Source organism: Gamsiella multidivaricata, assembly GCF_025024155.1.
Source record: "Gamsiella multidivaricata strain RSA 2152 chromosome Unknown BC939scaffold_58, whole genome shotgun sequence".
Classification (NCBI taxonomy): Eukaryota; Fungi; Mortierellomycota; class Mortierellomycetes; order Mortierellales; family Mortierellaceae; genus Gamsiella; species Gamsiella multidivaricata.
The window spans coordinates 54,062-69,552 of record NW_026251766.1 but is presented as its reverse complement, the minus strand read 5'-3'; the positions used below and the strand labels follow the sequence as shown (position 1 = coordinate 69,552).

General features: G+C 47.0%; 4 protein-coding genes across 4 annotated transcripts; 1 reads left to right on the top strand and 3 right to left on the bottom strand.

The window, feature by feature from the left end:
• Window positions 1-872: 872 nt before the first annotated feature.
• Window positions 873-2,796, bottom strand: BC939DRAFT_479389 (uncharacterized protein; the record flags this gene model as incomplete). Its single annotated transcript, XM_051558848.1, has 4 exons — window positions 873-964; window positions 1,219-1,408; window positions 2,329-2,515; window positions 2,747-2,796. The coding sequence occupies 4 exons, from the start codon at window positions 2,794-2,796 to the stop codon at window positions 873-875; spliced, it is 519 nt and encodes a 172-aa protein (XP_051409538.1).
• Window positions 2,797-3,630: 834 nt separating this feature from the next.
• BC939DRAFT_400133 (APC family lysine-specific permease) lies at window positions 3,631-5,344 on the top strand (the record flags this gene model as incomplete). Its single annotated transcript, XM_051552523.1, has 2 exons — window positions 3,631-3,796; window positions 3,894-5,344. The coding sequence occupies 2 exons, from the start codon at window positions 3,631-3,633 to the stop codon at window positions 5,342-5,344; spliced, it is 1,617 nt and encodes a 538-aa protein (XP_051409537.1).
• A 3,934-nt stretch (window positions 5,345-9,278) lies between these two features.
• On the bottom strand, window positions 9,279-10,709 carry BC939DRAFT_250246 (uncharacterized protein). The gene is made up of 3 exons (XM_051550991.1): window positions 10,341-10,709; window positions 10,134-10,244; window positions 9,279-10,013 (listed from the first exon to the last, which is right to left on the bottom strand). The coding sequence occupies exons 1-3, from the start codon at window positions 10,393-10,395 to the stop codon at window positions 9,415-9,417; spliced, it is 765 nt and encodes a 254-aa protein (XP_051409536.1). The 5' UTR covers window positions 10,396-10,709; the 3' UTR covers window positions 9,279-9,414.
• On the bottom strand, window positions 10,710-15,482 carry BC939DRAFT_250219 (uncharacterized protein). The gene is made up of 9 exons (XM_051550990.1): window positions 15,154-15,482; window positions 14,975-15,032; window positions 14,850-14,889; window positions 14,616-14,771; window positions 14,487-14,517; window positions 14,216-14,410; window positions 13,051-14,130; window positions 11,391-12,960; window positions 10,710-11,294 (listed from the first exon to the last, which is right to left on the bottom strand). The coding sequence occupies exons 1-9, from the start codon at window positions 15,380-15,382 to the stop codon at window positions 11,024-11,026; spliced, it is 3,630 nt and encodes a 1,209-aa protein (XP_051409535.1). The 5' UTR covers window positions 15,383-15,482; the 3' UTR covers window positions 10,710-11,023.
• Window positions 15,483-15,491: the final 9 nt, after the last annotated feature.

Sequence of the window (15,491 nt, the reverse complement as noted above, 5' to 3'; positions counted from 1 at the left end):
GAACTACACGTGCCATGATCCATATGGATGCCCTTCTCACATCCTTTAACCCCTTGATCTTGAAAGGTAAATTCTGTAATTATTAGAACTTGAGTTTAAACATGCTCGATCTTGACACGCGCAGAACCATGGAGTGTATTAAACCTTGCTTGATCACCAGTCGGGATTTTTTGTATGTAGATGTCCGAGTACTTGTATGCTTGGGGATCATGCATAGATCCAACATAGCCGGTGGTGAAGAACGTGATGATGCCTTGGTGGTCGCAAACAGCAGTGGCTCCCATAGCACAGTCGCACTCTCGAGTTATCCATGATTTGGGATCAAGCGATGGGGCATCTTGAAAGGGGAACGGCACACCATCAACAGTCCCGATCGCATTTGGAAAGTGCTTGTTTTTCCGGAACCAACGACTGATTTCCACCTCCCTAGTTTCTCCTGGCCATACTATGTACCGAAGCGCCAACTCTTCTATCGCAAGATCCAACGCCAGGTGAAAACGTGGGACAGATCCTCGACCGACACCAAAATGAAGTGAAACTTTTGGGATAGAAACTCCACGTGTACCAAGGCGAAATAGAGCGACCTTGAGCCGTGTATCGACGCCAGCTTGCGGCGTGTCTCCATCCTTGCTTTGGAAGCGTCTGTTTCCTTCGATCAAACCTTTGACGAGATTAAACTGATTTGGCGTAAATCTGATACAGTCCCTGAAGTGATCCGGATCGTATTCCATGAGGACCCTATCCCATATATCCGAGGAGCGCGCAGTCGATAGTCGATCCTGCTGATAACGTGTGTGGGCCAGGTACAGTACAGGCTCGTATGATCGAATACGTATTTAATATCTCTATTCGCTGCTGAATAGGGCTCTGATTTAGAGAGGTAGAGGACACGTTGCCCAGACAACCTTGTGAATGAAGAGATCAGAGGAGGAAGTCTGCGCATGCACGGAATTGTTTCTTATTGCTACAGGGAGGAATGTATTGCATCGCTTAAACAACGGAGTAGAAAAGAGGCCCTACATACGTTTTTATTTCACAAAGAACAATTCGCCTCTAAGTGGGTCCGGATCTCTTAGGGCCATCGGCTTTTTGTGCACACCACACAGAAAAGGGCGTTGATAGTACAAATATCTTGGAGAGGTATTCTCCCTCAACCATATGCTATTTTGAGTTTGGCACGTACCCCATTCACAAATGTATGAAAAAAAAAAAAATTACGCCACAGGGAATACCCCTCCCATTTGACATCGGCGTATGCGAGCAAAGCAGGAGAGTAGCACCATGAATACACAAAAGAGATGTCCTTAGCATCGAGGGTCTCGACAAGCGCCCAAGCAGAGAAATTAGAAGTGATGATAAGGAGATCAGGGTCGACAACTGCGCCGGTTTCCGATATGGCCTGAGAGTGCTAGGAGGATGTATTGGTTGTTCCCACGAGTACTGTTGGAATTAGGCTGTTGTTGGAGAACAAATATAATCATGAAAGACACAAACCTTTAATATCTACGAAGGGTCGTTTTCCGAAATGGTCTATCCGTCCAGTGTCAAGAACGGTGGGTGCACAAGCTGTCGATCAACCGGATGCCCCATACAGCTCATTAAACGGAGGAATAGGGTCGCACTAAAATGGGGCGCGGGGTAGCATGAGCCGACACAGCTCAGAAGAATATAGCAAGGAGTGATGTATTTCGTCCAAAGCTAATGAAATGATTCACGACCTATTTTGCAGGTGAAAGAACCGTTTCACAGCCAAAACTTGATTCATTATTTTTTCGAGCCAGCTAACAGCCAAATGGTTAGTCCCAGTCTGAGATAGTCGAACTGTCCAGAATTGCCATCTATGGCAACTTGCTTTGTTCTGTAGAGTCGCCCCCAGGTTGGTGATGGATCTAGTCGTCCACACCGTCTCAGCGTTCCAGTTTTGGCGAGTGTGGAGTAGGTTGGATGCGTGGAGGGGGGGAAGTGGGCGAATAAGATGCGGATGTGGGGTAGATTGGTAGGAATGTGCCTCCCTGTAAGCTATGAGAGCAGAACAAATTTCCGGCAGGCCAAGAAGAAGTATCCCGAGTGCCGAGGCGAAAACTCTGTTGACAGAGCGGGTTTCGTGGTCCTTAGTCCTGGGTAGAGGGCAGCCATGTGGGTGTCTAAAAGACCTGGATTTATAAAGGAATTTCATTTTGCGTCGCACCTACCGATAGACTATCCGCTTCATGAACCCCGCCTGGCTCATGATTTCACATATTAGAAAACTATGTCCCAGGACGGCACACTCTTTGGGTTTCCAAGGAGGAGTGGCTATAATCTTAACCTGAAGCGCTTAGGCCTTACGGCGCAAAATAGTAGCGCTAATAGTGAGCAGAAAGGGCAATTGAGAAACGTATGAGAGCCAAGGGTGCCGTTTTGGCGATTTCTGCGGTCAGCAGGGCGAAAGTAGCAACAACAGCGCATGCTATAGGACAGATAGTCCATGCCGAGCAGCAAGGTCTGATCGGCGGGGACTAAAAATGACTGCCGTCTAGGTTAAGGTACAGCAAGGCGACTACGTTCAAGATAGAACAAAAGCTGTCATATCCTTCGCTTGTCTTTGATATCATGCAATCCAGCTGGTCGAAATACAACAGAAAAGGCCTCTTTCCTCTATTTGAGACTTGCTAGGAATAAATGCACACACAATGAACTGACATCCATGGCCCCAGCGTGATCTACCACAACCGGTCAACCGGTCAACCGGTGTGCAGCTTCTTACACAAATGTACTTTCATCTAAGCTACCCTTACGCTTTGCTATACTATTCATTATGCTCCCTTTTAGAATGTAGCTGCTAAGGAAGAAGAAGGATGGTTTTAACAGAAAGCCTTTACTTGGAAAGCTCACGGAAGGCACACAGAAGGCACAGACGCAGAAACCGACGCTAATGCTGAAGGCGAGCGAAGGTTTCTAAAACACCATCTAGAAGGCAACTGTATGTTCTACTTTCACTTTGGTATGGGCTTGTGTACATTTGAATCGATGAAGTAAAGCCGCAATCTATTTATTGTCCCTGAGTGTCCCAATAGATCATAGAAACAAAGCCATTGGTGTCAATGAGGGACCTGCAGGGACGAGGCATTTTAAAATTCAGATGTCATCATAATTCTCCTCTCTTCTAGCGTTTCGCCATGGTCTTGCTCATCAACGAATTGCTCTTTTGCTTTTCTTCTTCAATACCCCACGTTTTTTTCTTTTCTTTTTTTTAAAACGTACAGAAGAAAGAGGCCAAGAGGCAAAAAGCAAAAAAGGGCGATAACTCAAAATGAGCATACCCATCCTGTTGTCCAATCTTATTCTATCCGTTCATTTAACTTTAACGGAAAGACGCAGCACACCTTTTAAAAAGACGGCCCCTGCCGCGTCTTTACAGCCCATTTCCTCTTAGACTTTGTCCTGACTTGAGTCGATGATACCCCTATCCATACCTTAATTCCCTTCGCTTACTACCGCTTATCTCTCTATACGTTCCTAATTCTCCTACCATTCTCCTACAACGACACCTTCGTACATACACAACAAACACACATCATATAATATCCTATGGCCATGTCATACTATGAGTTCGACAGCGACTTGGGCGACAAGTACGAAATGGATCAGATGCAGGGCCTCACACACCATGAGGCGCTCGCTCCAGAGCAGGAGGGTCTTAAGCGTGATCTTCGCCTCCGCCATATGATCATGATCGCCATCTCCGGTACCATCGGCACAGGTCTCTTTTTGACCTCGGGCAGCACAATCGCTACCTCTGGTCCAGGAGGTGCTTGTAAGTACCGCCTTTTCTTCGCAATAAAGTCCGGTATGCGTTTCCGATCCAAAGGTCGATCGCTTCTTAACACTTTTATCTCGATCAATAAAAATAGTGCTTGCCTATGTTATCATAGGTATATGGCTGGTGTTTGTGTGCCAGGCGATTGGTGAGATTGCCACGCTGCTTCCTCTGCCTGGTGCCTTCAACGCCTGGGGTGGACGCGTCTTTGACGAGGCGCTCTCGTTCCAGATGAGCTGGATGTACTTCATCAACTGGGCTCTGACTATCCCTGCAGAGCTGGCTGCCTCTGCTGTCATCGTCAGCTTCTGGTTGCCTAAAGACTCAAAGTTCCCAGACTGGGCCGTACCCCTTATGATCATCCTGCTTATGGTCGTCATCAACTTGGCTGGTGTCAAGGCATATGGTGAGCTCGAGTACTGGTTCTCGGTCCTCAAGGTTGTCACCATTGTCATGTTCATCATCTGTGGTATCCTTGTCGATGCCGGTGTTATCGGTGGAGTCAACTACGGTATGAGCGCCTGGCATATCGATGGTGCGCCCTTCAAAGGCGGCTTCATAGGCTTCATCACCACTTTGGTCTCAGTCGGTTATGCGTACGGCGGTACAGAAATGACCGCTATCACCGCTGCCGAGTCCCGCAACCCTCACAAACACGTCCCCATGGCAGTCAAGACTGTCATGCTCCGCATTGCATTTTTCTACATCATCTCGATCTTCTTGCTTGGTTCCATCATCCCCAACGACGATCCCGACCTCGTCAACAGCAGCGAATCCGCCGCAACCGCCCCCTTTACCATCGTATTTGCCAAGGCTGGAATCAACGCTGCAGCCAACTACATGAATGCTGTCGTCTTCACCTCGGTTTTCTCGGCCATCAACTCTGATTTCTACATTGCAACTCGCGTGCTTCTGTCGCTCTCCCGCAACGGTTGGGCGCACAAGTCGATCGGTTACACCAATTCTCGCGGTGTGCCCCTGGTGGCTCTGGCTATCGTCACAGTTTGCTCATGCCTGTCGCTGATCACAATCTTTGTCGGTTCCGGTGTGGCCTTCAGGTGGTTCGTCTCCCTCATTGGCTCCATCATTTTCCAGTCTTGGATCTTGATCCTCCTCCTTCATTTCCGCTTCCGCTACTGCTGGAAGGCTCAGGACCGGCCTGTGGTCGATCTCCCCTATGTTTCATGGGGATATCCCTATGGCAACATGGTTGCCACCTTCATCGGTGTCTGCATCATCATCGCCACCTGGTACCTCTCACTCATCAACCCTCCCACGAATCCTGGCGCTGGAGCTACGCCTGAGCAGCTGACAGCGTACCACGCTGCACGCGATGCGTACGTGCAGCATATCTTGGGTGCCTGGTTCCCATGGGTCTGCTCTGCATGTCTCTTCATCTCTTACAAGGTCATCAACAAGACCAAATTCATCAAGGCTGAAAAGGCCGACCTTGACACGGGCCGTTTCATCCCTACGGAATCCGACAAGGAGGATATGAGGCCCCATGGACCAGCCTGGAAGAGATTCGTCAAGTATTTGATATAAGCTTAATTTAGTAGAAAAAACATACACATGTAATATAGGGCATATTATTATTATAATTATTTTTTTTGGCCCTACTCAAATATGCTAAGTCAGTAAAATCTAAATGCTAAGGGCTGCTTTGAAGAAAAGTTGGTTTCTTCATCAACTTCACTAGCATGCCTCCAAAGCGAAACGCACCAGCTCAGGCGAGTAGGTCCGAGAGCAAAGTATCAAAAAACGACACAAGGGGATGTCAAGGAAGGAAAGAAAAGAGCAGAGGCGAACATAGCGCACACCAGTTTATCGCTTCAACAACAACCAGCGCGCAATCCTGGCTGAGATGTTCTCAAAAGGCCCTAGGCATGATCCTGTGGGAATTCGCAATGGTGGAGCACTTCCAGGCCCTCGTCCTTGTCCTGATGCTATTTCAAGGTTTGTTGCACTAATCAATGGTGTTTATCCCCATATTGCCGTTGCTTATCATCCTCACGCTGCTCCTTTGCCGCCGCCTTTTCTAGCGCGAATGACGATGATACATATTCTGGAGACAGCGACGAACGGTCTAGACCCTAGGGACGATGGTCTAGATCCTAGGGACGACGACGAAGAGCCTCAGCACAGGACGCGACAGGATATTCGGATCATGAGGAGGAGTATGGGCCAGCATACGATAAGGTCTTGCAACCGCCTGAGCAGGAACCGGATGGGCCCGCACTTAATGCCCTGCGATCTCTATTTCCTGAGAGATTCGTGAGGCCTGTGGGGCCTATTTTACGGAGGATGGTTTCTGCAACCCCCAGGGCCAAGCAACAGTTCTACGCGCACCACGCGTCGTCATGACTTCACCCCCGTACAAAAGAGTTCAGGTGTATAAAGTGATGGCTCTGATGCGTCCTCGTATATCTCTGTTGGACAAGCATCGGACTTGTACTCTTCACGGAAGAATCAATAGCGGGAGTCGGTCGCCAAAACCAAGTTGCAGGCAATAGAATTGAGGCGTCGTGCGTTGGGTGTACAAGAGAAGGGGCTGTCAGCCCAAGTGGAGATGCAAGACAAGAAGATGAAGGCCGAGACAGAGGTGCGGGACAAGGAAACGATGTGATTTCAAGAGGAGCTGAGTATCCTGCGACAGCAATAAAGTGAATCTGCCGGCAGAAAGCCGAGAGTACCGAGAGTCGATATGTTCAAGTACATGGTAGACACTGGCAAGAGCACTCAATAATAATGGTTGCGGCAATGGGTATAATTATTACACATACGTGAGAAACTCCATACTGTCGGCGAGCTACTCGGAGTGCCTCTTGCATGACACTTTGTCTGGACTGCTGTCCGGCCACTTGCCGAGGAGCATCCTCTGCGTTTATCCCTGGTTCCTCAGGTGATCATGTCCTGCGAAACAGAATACAAGACTCTTCATCCAGAAGTTCCCTCTCCTCGATCAAGAAGTTGTGGAGGATCATACACACTGTGATCCAATCCAAAACTATATCGGTATCTTGCTGGTATGTTTTCCCGCGGATCCTGAGAGGCATCTGGGTCAATGACGTCCAACTCTGCTTCCATATTTCTACACAATACTCGTTGCATGCACACACGTCTGCGACCCATCGGTTGAAGTCGGTCTCATCCTCAGTAAGGCCAGCGCCCTTGGTCACTGGTACGGTGACAGTCGATATTGAATAGATAGAGTCCATAATAAGGCACTCTCTAGGAGCTCTTTTCACAGCCAGAGGTCGGTTCGAGCAAAAACAAAATTGTCATGGCAACGACCTTCATATAAGAATAGCGATATAAAAGAACAAAATAAAAAGAGTATGAGTGGATGTATGTGAATTCTGCGTGCTAGGCCAACGTGTCTTCATGATTGAAGAGTTACCTGAATATCCTATATTGGCGAAGATAATCCTCCGATCCATGTCGCACACGATTTGAACGTTATAGGAGTAGCGGCCAAACCGACCGTAGTCCACGTCGCCGAAATGCACAGAACGCTGCGCGAATGGAACCGTTGTTCCGTCCACGAAACCGACGCAGCCAGAAAACCCCCTTCTCTGCCATCCTCTGTGAATGTGCTTGCTGCTTCTCTGGGGATGGCCAAGATAGGTACCGCCCCTCCAGCATGTCGTCCAGCACGGAAAAGAACGCGGCATACACCTCCGGGAGCGGGAGAGAGACCCTCATAGCCTGGGGTGCTTTTGCAGGTCAGCGCATGTCCAGCCTGGTTTTTCTGAAGGATGGAGATACTAAAAGTGCTAGATTTATCAGGGGGGAGTATAAAGGGGTAGTGGGTGAGTTTGTGCGTCAAATACTTAGTGGGGCGTTGGTCGAAAATGGTGCCTCCATCCATCGAGGTCAAGTGGCGAGCAATTGGCGCAGTATGAACGATGCGGAGAAGACTATACGATCAGCATGCTCTCCGGACCTGACCCCACTCGAAAATCTCTGGCTCATTCTCAAGGACTGCCTCAACACTAGAAGAGATCATCCAGTCCGGCGGCGAACATGCTCACTATTAAGTCGCCTCATATCGGCACAAAGAAAGCATATTCACCGTCCTCTCTGCTCAGTACCACCACACCCAAAGCTGCAGCGCTCATCATCCTCTCTTCGCCCCTTCATTAATGCCACTGTCGTGGCGCCTCGATGTATCCCTCATTAAAATTAAAATTATTCTGCCATTTGGTCTGGTACTGTATGAAGCTGCTAGCGATCTCTCGTCTTACTAGCAAAGGATGTTAACCTTTCTTACGTGCATGTGCCGCTTGGCATGGTAGTTCAATCTTCCTATGCCAGGGATCCATGGACATTCGTGAGTGGGCTGCGAGTTGCCCATGTTGAGCACACTAGCAGAGCGCGCTTTTTATTTTATTTTTACTCCATGGAGATGTGCCTTCGTCTAGACTATTAGGGCTAAATGAAACTGGAGTTGAGGAATGCAGATCGTTGGAATGAACTCCCAGCTTGCAGGAGCAGGCGCGGCGCGTCCGACGCGTTATGGCTGTCTCCTGGGATCTTCCAAAACACCTCGTTTGCCGTAGACCTTGACTTGTGCATGACGATTCGCTCGAAATGTGCAGCTGAAAGTAAACGGTGCATTGCGCCTCGACAATCCTTGTTATACGACGCTTCCCAGGGCGTCGATTGGCGCCAATGCCGAAATTGACAACTGTCAGATTGATACCCAAATGTATGAACCGTACTCTTTCAGCTTCCTTCGAACAAACAATACTAAGGAGCAATCAAAGCGACACTAGATTATACAGTGATTCTCAAAACTGTCCGGATGTTCTCAATTCTGCAGCTGCAGTCGCTATTGCTCAATAAACAGAAAGAGTAGAAGGCTGCACTTCTTCATAGTTGTTACAAATTATTGACGAACATACTAGCGACGTTTAATAAAAGTGGGTTGTCTTGGCAAGGTTCTATAAGGCGTGAAAGATAGTAGTCGCCTGGACAGCTTTGAGAACTGACCCTCTGAAGTACGATATTCGACTATTAGTGGTCGTTATTGCCGCACCACGCTCTGATAGTCGTTATGGCGCTCTGGTATACTGCGGATCAAACTCTGGTAGGCTTCCACAAGGACTTCATTATTCCAATCTGCGTAGCTCGCTCCCATAACTGTCTGGACGAAAAGGGATAGTTGTTGCATATGAAATTTTTGTGAGCGAGCGAAATCATGCCCGCCACTTTTAAAAAATCTTGACGATTAGTATTGGGCCTTGGAGTGGTAGTCAAAGGAGCCATAGAAAAATTTGGCAGTAAACCTGAAGAGGTACTTGAGATGTTCTAGATGTACGTGCAAACAAGGTAGGGGTTCTCCGGGGATCCATTCACGCACGGAGCTTCAAATATTTTCGCCTTTTGTACGCTGGAGTTGAGTGCAATGTTGAATTTTGAGGCGTGCATGTCCTTATTACGTACTTTTGACAAACTGGCCAGCTTTGGCTATTCCCTCTCGGCTCTTCCTAATGCCACTCGTCTGAAATCATTCCTAGCTATTATACTGTAGCAATCATTATTTTCGCGAGGATTTACAATTTTTCAAACTTTCATGAGGACGCACTTTATAGACGCATTGTAAGGTATATTTATTCTTCCTTCTTAGGGGAGGCTGACATCAGGATCAGATCTCTGATCTGGCTTAGCTGTTCTTGGAGTCCATCGACCCGTCTGTCCATACGCAATTGGGTCTCAACCAACTGTATCTTCAACTCTTCGACATGGCGCAACAAGGCCTGATTATCCTCGCTGCCGTTACCATGCGATACAGCTCCAGCTCTCCAAGAGACATCCGTGTCTGGATCCTTGTCCTCGTTGTGTGCGTGCTCGTTACGCTTTGAAGCCATCTTTATATCGGCAGGGAGATCTCCTGTTTCAAGATATTGGTTTTGTACGCTTCCCAGACATCCGTAAGTTCCGCATTTGTTCTCATTGGACTCGTTACCATATTGTGATTTTGCAACGACCTCTTGCTGCCCAGCCGCCGTCTCGGGCTCCTTTCCATTCGTAAAAGGGATTCCGAATGGTTTTGGCTCATAAAGGGTTGACGAGATGCCCAATAGCTGATCCTTGGCCGTCCGCGCAATTTCTGGTTTGAGTTGGAACTTTCTCTCGTATTCTTTGACCTGCTGAGGCGTAGCTGTATAGTATATTTCCTTTGGGAACCAATTGTACCTCCGCCTAAAACCTAGGAGAAAATGACCAAGATTGTAGTATAAGTACAAAGATACTCCTTTTCAAACTGTGTCGCCTATAACTAGCTTTACAGATGCTTGATTACTGATGAAAGATACGTATTACAACTCACCTGGGATATGGTATGACATATTCTCCGCCCTTTCAACGTAGCGGAGACGATTCTCAAGCCATTCTTGATGCCAATCGTCATCGCCTGCACTGAACGCAACGTTTATCAAGGCTTATTGAAGAAAGGGGCAAATAGTTTGGAGAATGTTAACCATCATCTGAGGCATCACTATCAAATGAGTTTGGATATAACGTTCTGTCTACTTACCGATAAGTACATTCAGCATAAGGATGACCGTAAAGAACACATAAATCATCATCATCAAGTGGAATGACCAAACATCGCCTTTGAACTCATCGCTGACGGGGTCATAGATTCCTCCCTATTGTATGTTTTGGACGATGGAATTAATAATATATGGTAACGAGTTGCACAGGAGATGGACAATACGTATTTGAAGAACATACCATGAAGAAATATGTTGCTGAAACGGCCAAGAATATATTATCGGGAAACTCAGTTGTCGGCCGTGCACATACTTCTGAGGAACATCCGCGGAGTAAATGCAGTATTGCGATTGAGAACGCCAAAATTCCACCAGCAAATATGAAAAAGAAGATTCGGATCTTGCCGATAACCCGAATAATGATCGTAGTGTAATGGCATACGCTCTTATTCGTCCGAAGCTCAAACAACTATCAATGAGACGCTCGAGAGATGTGAGAAACAATGATGCCGATTGTATGTTACAGTTATCAGATATGATATGTGTAAACGTTTCATAGCCGCATATACTAACCAGGTGCAAGAATACGAAGAGTATTGAAAAGCTGAAGGTGGTTGGGTTCCCATTTTGCGTTATGATCTGGTTGATGCTCCCCGCTAGAGGAAGTGTAAACACTGCCAAATCTACCAAGTTATAGGGCGACCTACGGTTACAGTAAATAGAATTAAGACGTAAGCTTCAAGGATTCGAGGAAAACAAACAAAGAGCAAATAGCTTCATTATGGTCATACAGGAAGTATCGAGACGGGTTATGTAGAAACTGGACAAATTCGAGCCATAAAAATATCACTGAGAGAATAATGATGATAGCAAATATAGGCAAAATTGGCTCCTGGTTTTGATAGACCTGCAGGAATACGGCAGTAAGAACCAAAAGGTAATAGACGCACTGGAGCAGGAACCGAATCAACCAGTACTTGAATCCGAACATGTTCCTAGATCGTAATAGAAAGTGATCGTGGCTAAATTAAAGAACTCGTCATTTAAAGACGGCAAAGTGCTCTTGAAGGGCCGTTGCTCAAGTAACCTACCATTTATACTCAATCAAAGCTTCAATAGCTGGGTTATCGAATGCACTTAGGATGAAGGCATGAGACGTAACGTATGTTCGACTTTTGGGCGCGCATGTATGCCAAATCATCAAAAGCAGTGTATGGACCCAGCTCGAGTTTTCAAAGATCTGTGATTCCCGCCCATTGGCAAAGTTTTCCACCCTCCACAGCATCTCAAATGACGCCACAAATACGCCTTTTGTGAAGTTGTCCTTTTGAGTTTTATGGGGTTTAGGTGAGAGTTCCAGCTGGAGGATCGGATTATTCCATGTGTGCAATGGTCGCTCGTCGCGTTTCCAGAATGGCCATCGTATCTCGGGAGGGTGAGCGATCCTATGATTGTCGATGACGAAGGATCTCTGCTTTACAGGAATATACGCCATCTTATGGAGAGAATTCAGAGCAATCTCAAGGTGCGGCAGGTTCTGATCGAATAGCTCTGGTAGACATGCTGTCAGCGGCGATATAAACTGAATATCTTCTTCCTCTTTGGCTTTTTGAAGACAATACCGGATGATGATTATGGCGAGTCCCATAGCCAAAGGATCCTCGCTGGATTTGTCAAGAAGAGTCCAGATTGGGTTGGTATGTCGGTCGTAATCTAACCTTGGAATCCACTGCACACTCGATGATGCCAGAAGTAGAGCCATCAGCTCCTCACAAACTTTAGAATCTCGAGGTTTCCATGCGTCAATAATCTTGCCAATCACGCAGTCGAGTAGGTTTTCTGGGTTCGGATATCTGTTGAGGTGTAGTTCAAGGTATCGAATAATTGCCTGCCTGACCTTGACGTCTGCTGCAACCTTGTACATCTCGACTAGAACCATGATTCCATTGACGAACTTGAACCCCTGATCACCGTCAGCGGGTCTATTCAAAGGTAGCTCAACTACAACAAGTTCATCGTCGTCGTCGTCGTTGAGGTGGTACATATTATATAGCAACTGTTTTTGGTGCTTGCAAGATACGATGCCGTTCCTTTCATACAATGAAAGAGGGTGGTAATTTCCCAGCCGAAAGGGCTTGTCCTGTGTCCAGTGCGTTTGCAATAAAGTACAATCGCCGTCGAATGTCTCCGGAAGACCCCACATCATAACGAACTCGTCCGCATATAGGAGCAGCTGTGATAGATCCTCGAAAAAAAATGCATCTATGTAGGCGCATTGGTAGGGAAGATCGGTGAGGGCAATTGGAGGGACCCTGAGTAGTTCGCGTTCTAATCCATGTTCAGACACCTTCAAAGAAAAAGTGTGAACACCGTCCACGTCTTCTTCAGCCGCAGGAAGGAATTTGAAGCTGAATGTAAGTCCAGATGAAGGCGTGAAGGTGCGTTCATCAGAGATAAAAGCAAAATCGTCCCCGGATTGCTGGTCACATCTGCACGTCGTGGGATCAAGGGGATCGAAAATGTAGTCTTCCAGTCTGACAAGATTCAGCGTCGATCCATGGCACGAGAAAAGTCCTTGTGACCTTGCTTCACTGCGGATATATCGTCCTGGACTGATGAACTTGCCCACAAGCGACATTGTAGCTGCATCCAAGATATATCCTAATTTCCGTTCAGAGTTCTTGAGTAAGGGCACTGAAAAACAAAATAATAAACCTGCTTCTGACTAGAAATGATCTGCCGGCATCTTACCTTGGTATCCATCACGATAAGAGAGGCGGTCAACCAAAATCTGAGAATCATGGCGAACGAACGTCAGGGATAGAGCGCATGTTTCAGAGGACAGCTTGAGTGTGTTTAAGGGAAGCTTGTATGTTCCAATTGCTGTGCCAGATCCCGTCCAGTAAGTTGTGATGGTGCGGCCATGCGATACCGCTATCATTGATCCATCGCTCGAGAATGTAGATAAATGTTCAGTACCCGTTATCCCGGTTACGACTGAAGCCATGGTACTTGCTTCAATATTCCAAATAAGAAGTAGACCCTTTCGGAACCATGACAAATATTTGCCCTGAAGGCTATGAATCAGGTCTCCAGACGAGAGCGGACTATCCACACCAAGTGACACTTTACGAATATAACTCCATGTGCCATAGACCTTGTACAAACGGACCGACGTTCCGTCGCATGTAATAAAGAGTTCGTTCTTCTCTTGCGGGTTCTCAATATCCGTTATATGGAACGATCCTTCTCCATAAAAATCACGAAGACTTTCACAGCACTCCAATTCAGTAAATGCTGTAGGTGTGTTAAGTCGACTCTTGGATGTGTCAGGGCCGTGGGGAGCTGAATATTTGTAGATGGCCAATCGTTCGGCCTGGGACCCTCTTGCAGTTGGAAGTAATACCACATAAGTGGCGTTCCAAGAAACCGAGACGGTAGCGTTAACCAGGATCGGCTCCTTGTCTGTACGAATGACGGGAGTGGCCTTTATCGACTTGGGAACAGCTATGGCGAGCTCGCTTTGTGCTGCTCGTGATCTCGAGAAAGGCAACGATTTTCCCGCAGACCATTCGGGGCTACTTGACGACTTCTGTCCTCGCTTGTCCGTATCAGTCATGCCAAGAGCATCCTTGCTGGCACAAGAAAGATCCCACAGGTCTAAGTATAAGCAGCGGTCCGTAGCAGATAACGTTGCAGCATGCGTACCATCACCAGAGATGGAGTAGTGAACGATCTCGACCGACTGTGCTGGACTAGGTTCTGTAGGAGTCTCCATATGCTCGATATCAATTGACCAGAGATATGGCTCATGAGCACGCATAGGTATATCTAAGTCGCATGAGTTAGCTCACCTTCATCCAACATTCATAAGAATACTCATTAGACGAAGTACTGCGAAAATACACCATCATACCATGAATGTAATTCTCCACCGAACACGAATGCAACTCAAAGTAATGCAATTCAAGGAATCCTCGTACGGATGCAGGAGAGATATGGGGGCTCAGGCAAACCATAATTTTTACAATCAAGGGACGCACAGCATCAAGCCCACTGTTGTCGAATTGTCGGTGAAGCTTCCACCTGCACAGCCCTTTGCTGGATCTTGCTGTAAGTAGGTCATTAGTATGTAGTACTACTTGCACTTCATGTGCTACATCTGACGATATATTTGACTGACTTACACAGCACTTTCAGCTGACGCTTCGTTATAATCTGATGTTGAAACGACCATCAAGAGAAATATAATGTGTGGTTAGAGTAACGATCATTCCTGCAGGTTTATCTTATATTTCAAGGTTTCTGAACCTCACCTCCCAATAGGCACACGATGCATTCAGGTACGTCGGACTGTCAACACCAACATAGAAAATGATCGATTCGAGGCTGTTCAAGTCGATATCCTTCAAGGAAATTCCAACGACAGGTCTGTACAACCTCTGCTTCAACTGACTAATATCGGTGGTCCACTAAATTTCCGCAATAGCGGTTAGCAAACTCAAGGTGACGGATTATCGACGAACTTCATAAAATCAGTTCAGGCCTACACTGATGTCCTGTTTGGTGATGCTGGCCTTAACTGGAGGTCTAAATCTGCGTTTGGATACCAGCCGTCATTAGAGAATCACGATCAACTAGACAGTCCATGACTAGCAAACATCGCATTCCTTACTCTGTGGTGCAATTGAAATACAAGGCGTTCGCGGCTTCTTCAAAGTACCAAACGGCAGCTATGATCATCCATGGAGAAAAAGAGCGAAATAAGCATTCTCAAGTCTCAGATTCAATTTGGTCTAGACATCGCTCACTCTTAAAAGTGTGGCTGTAAGGTGGTCACTAAAAACGACTTACGCACGACGTCGGGAACAGTAGTGTTTCGATCGGAGCTTCCCTTATACTCTATATTCTCGGATGCCGATGCAATAGCCGCAGCTCCGAGTGGGCTGCGTACAGCCTGTGAAGGACCAGTGGTGCTCTTGCGCGCACCAGTTGAGGTGCTATCGTGGCGATGGACCGCTGAATCACTCCCAGATGCTGGCCCATCGCTGGATAACTCGATAATGCAATTACGACTTTTCATAATTCGATCTCAAAGTCTGCGAGGGTGGCTTCTATAGGTAAGATGGTTGAAAAGAACGAAGGGGAAAACATGAAAGGGAGCGTGAAGAGAAGAATGAAAAGCAACTCGG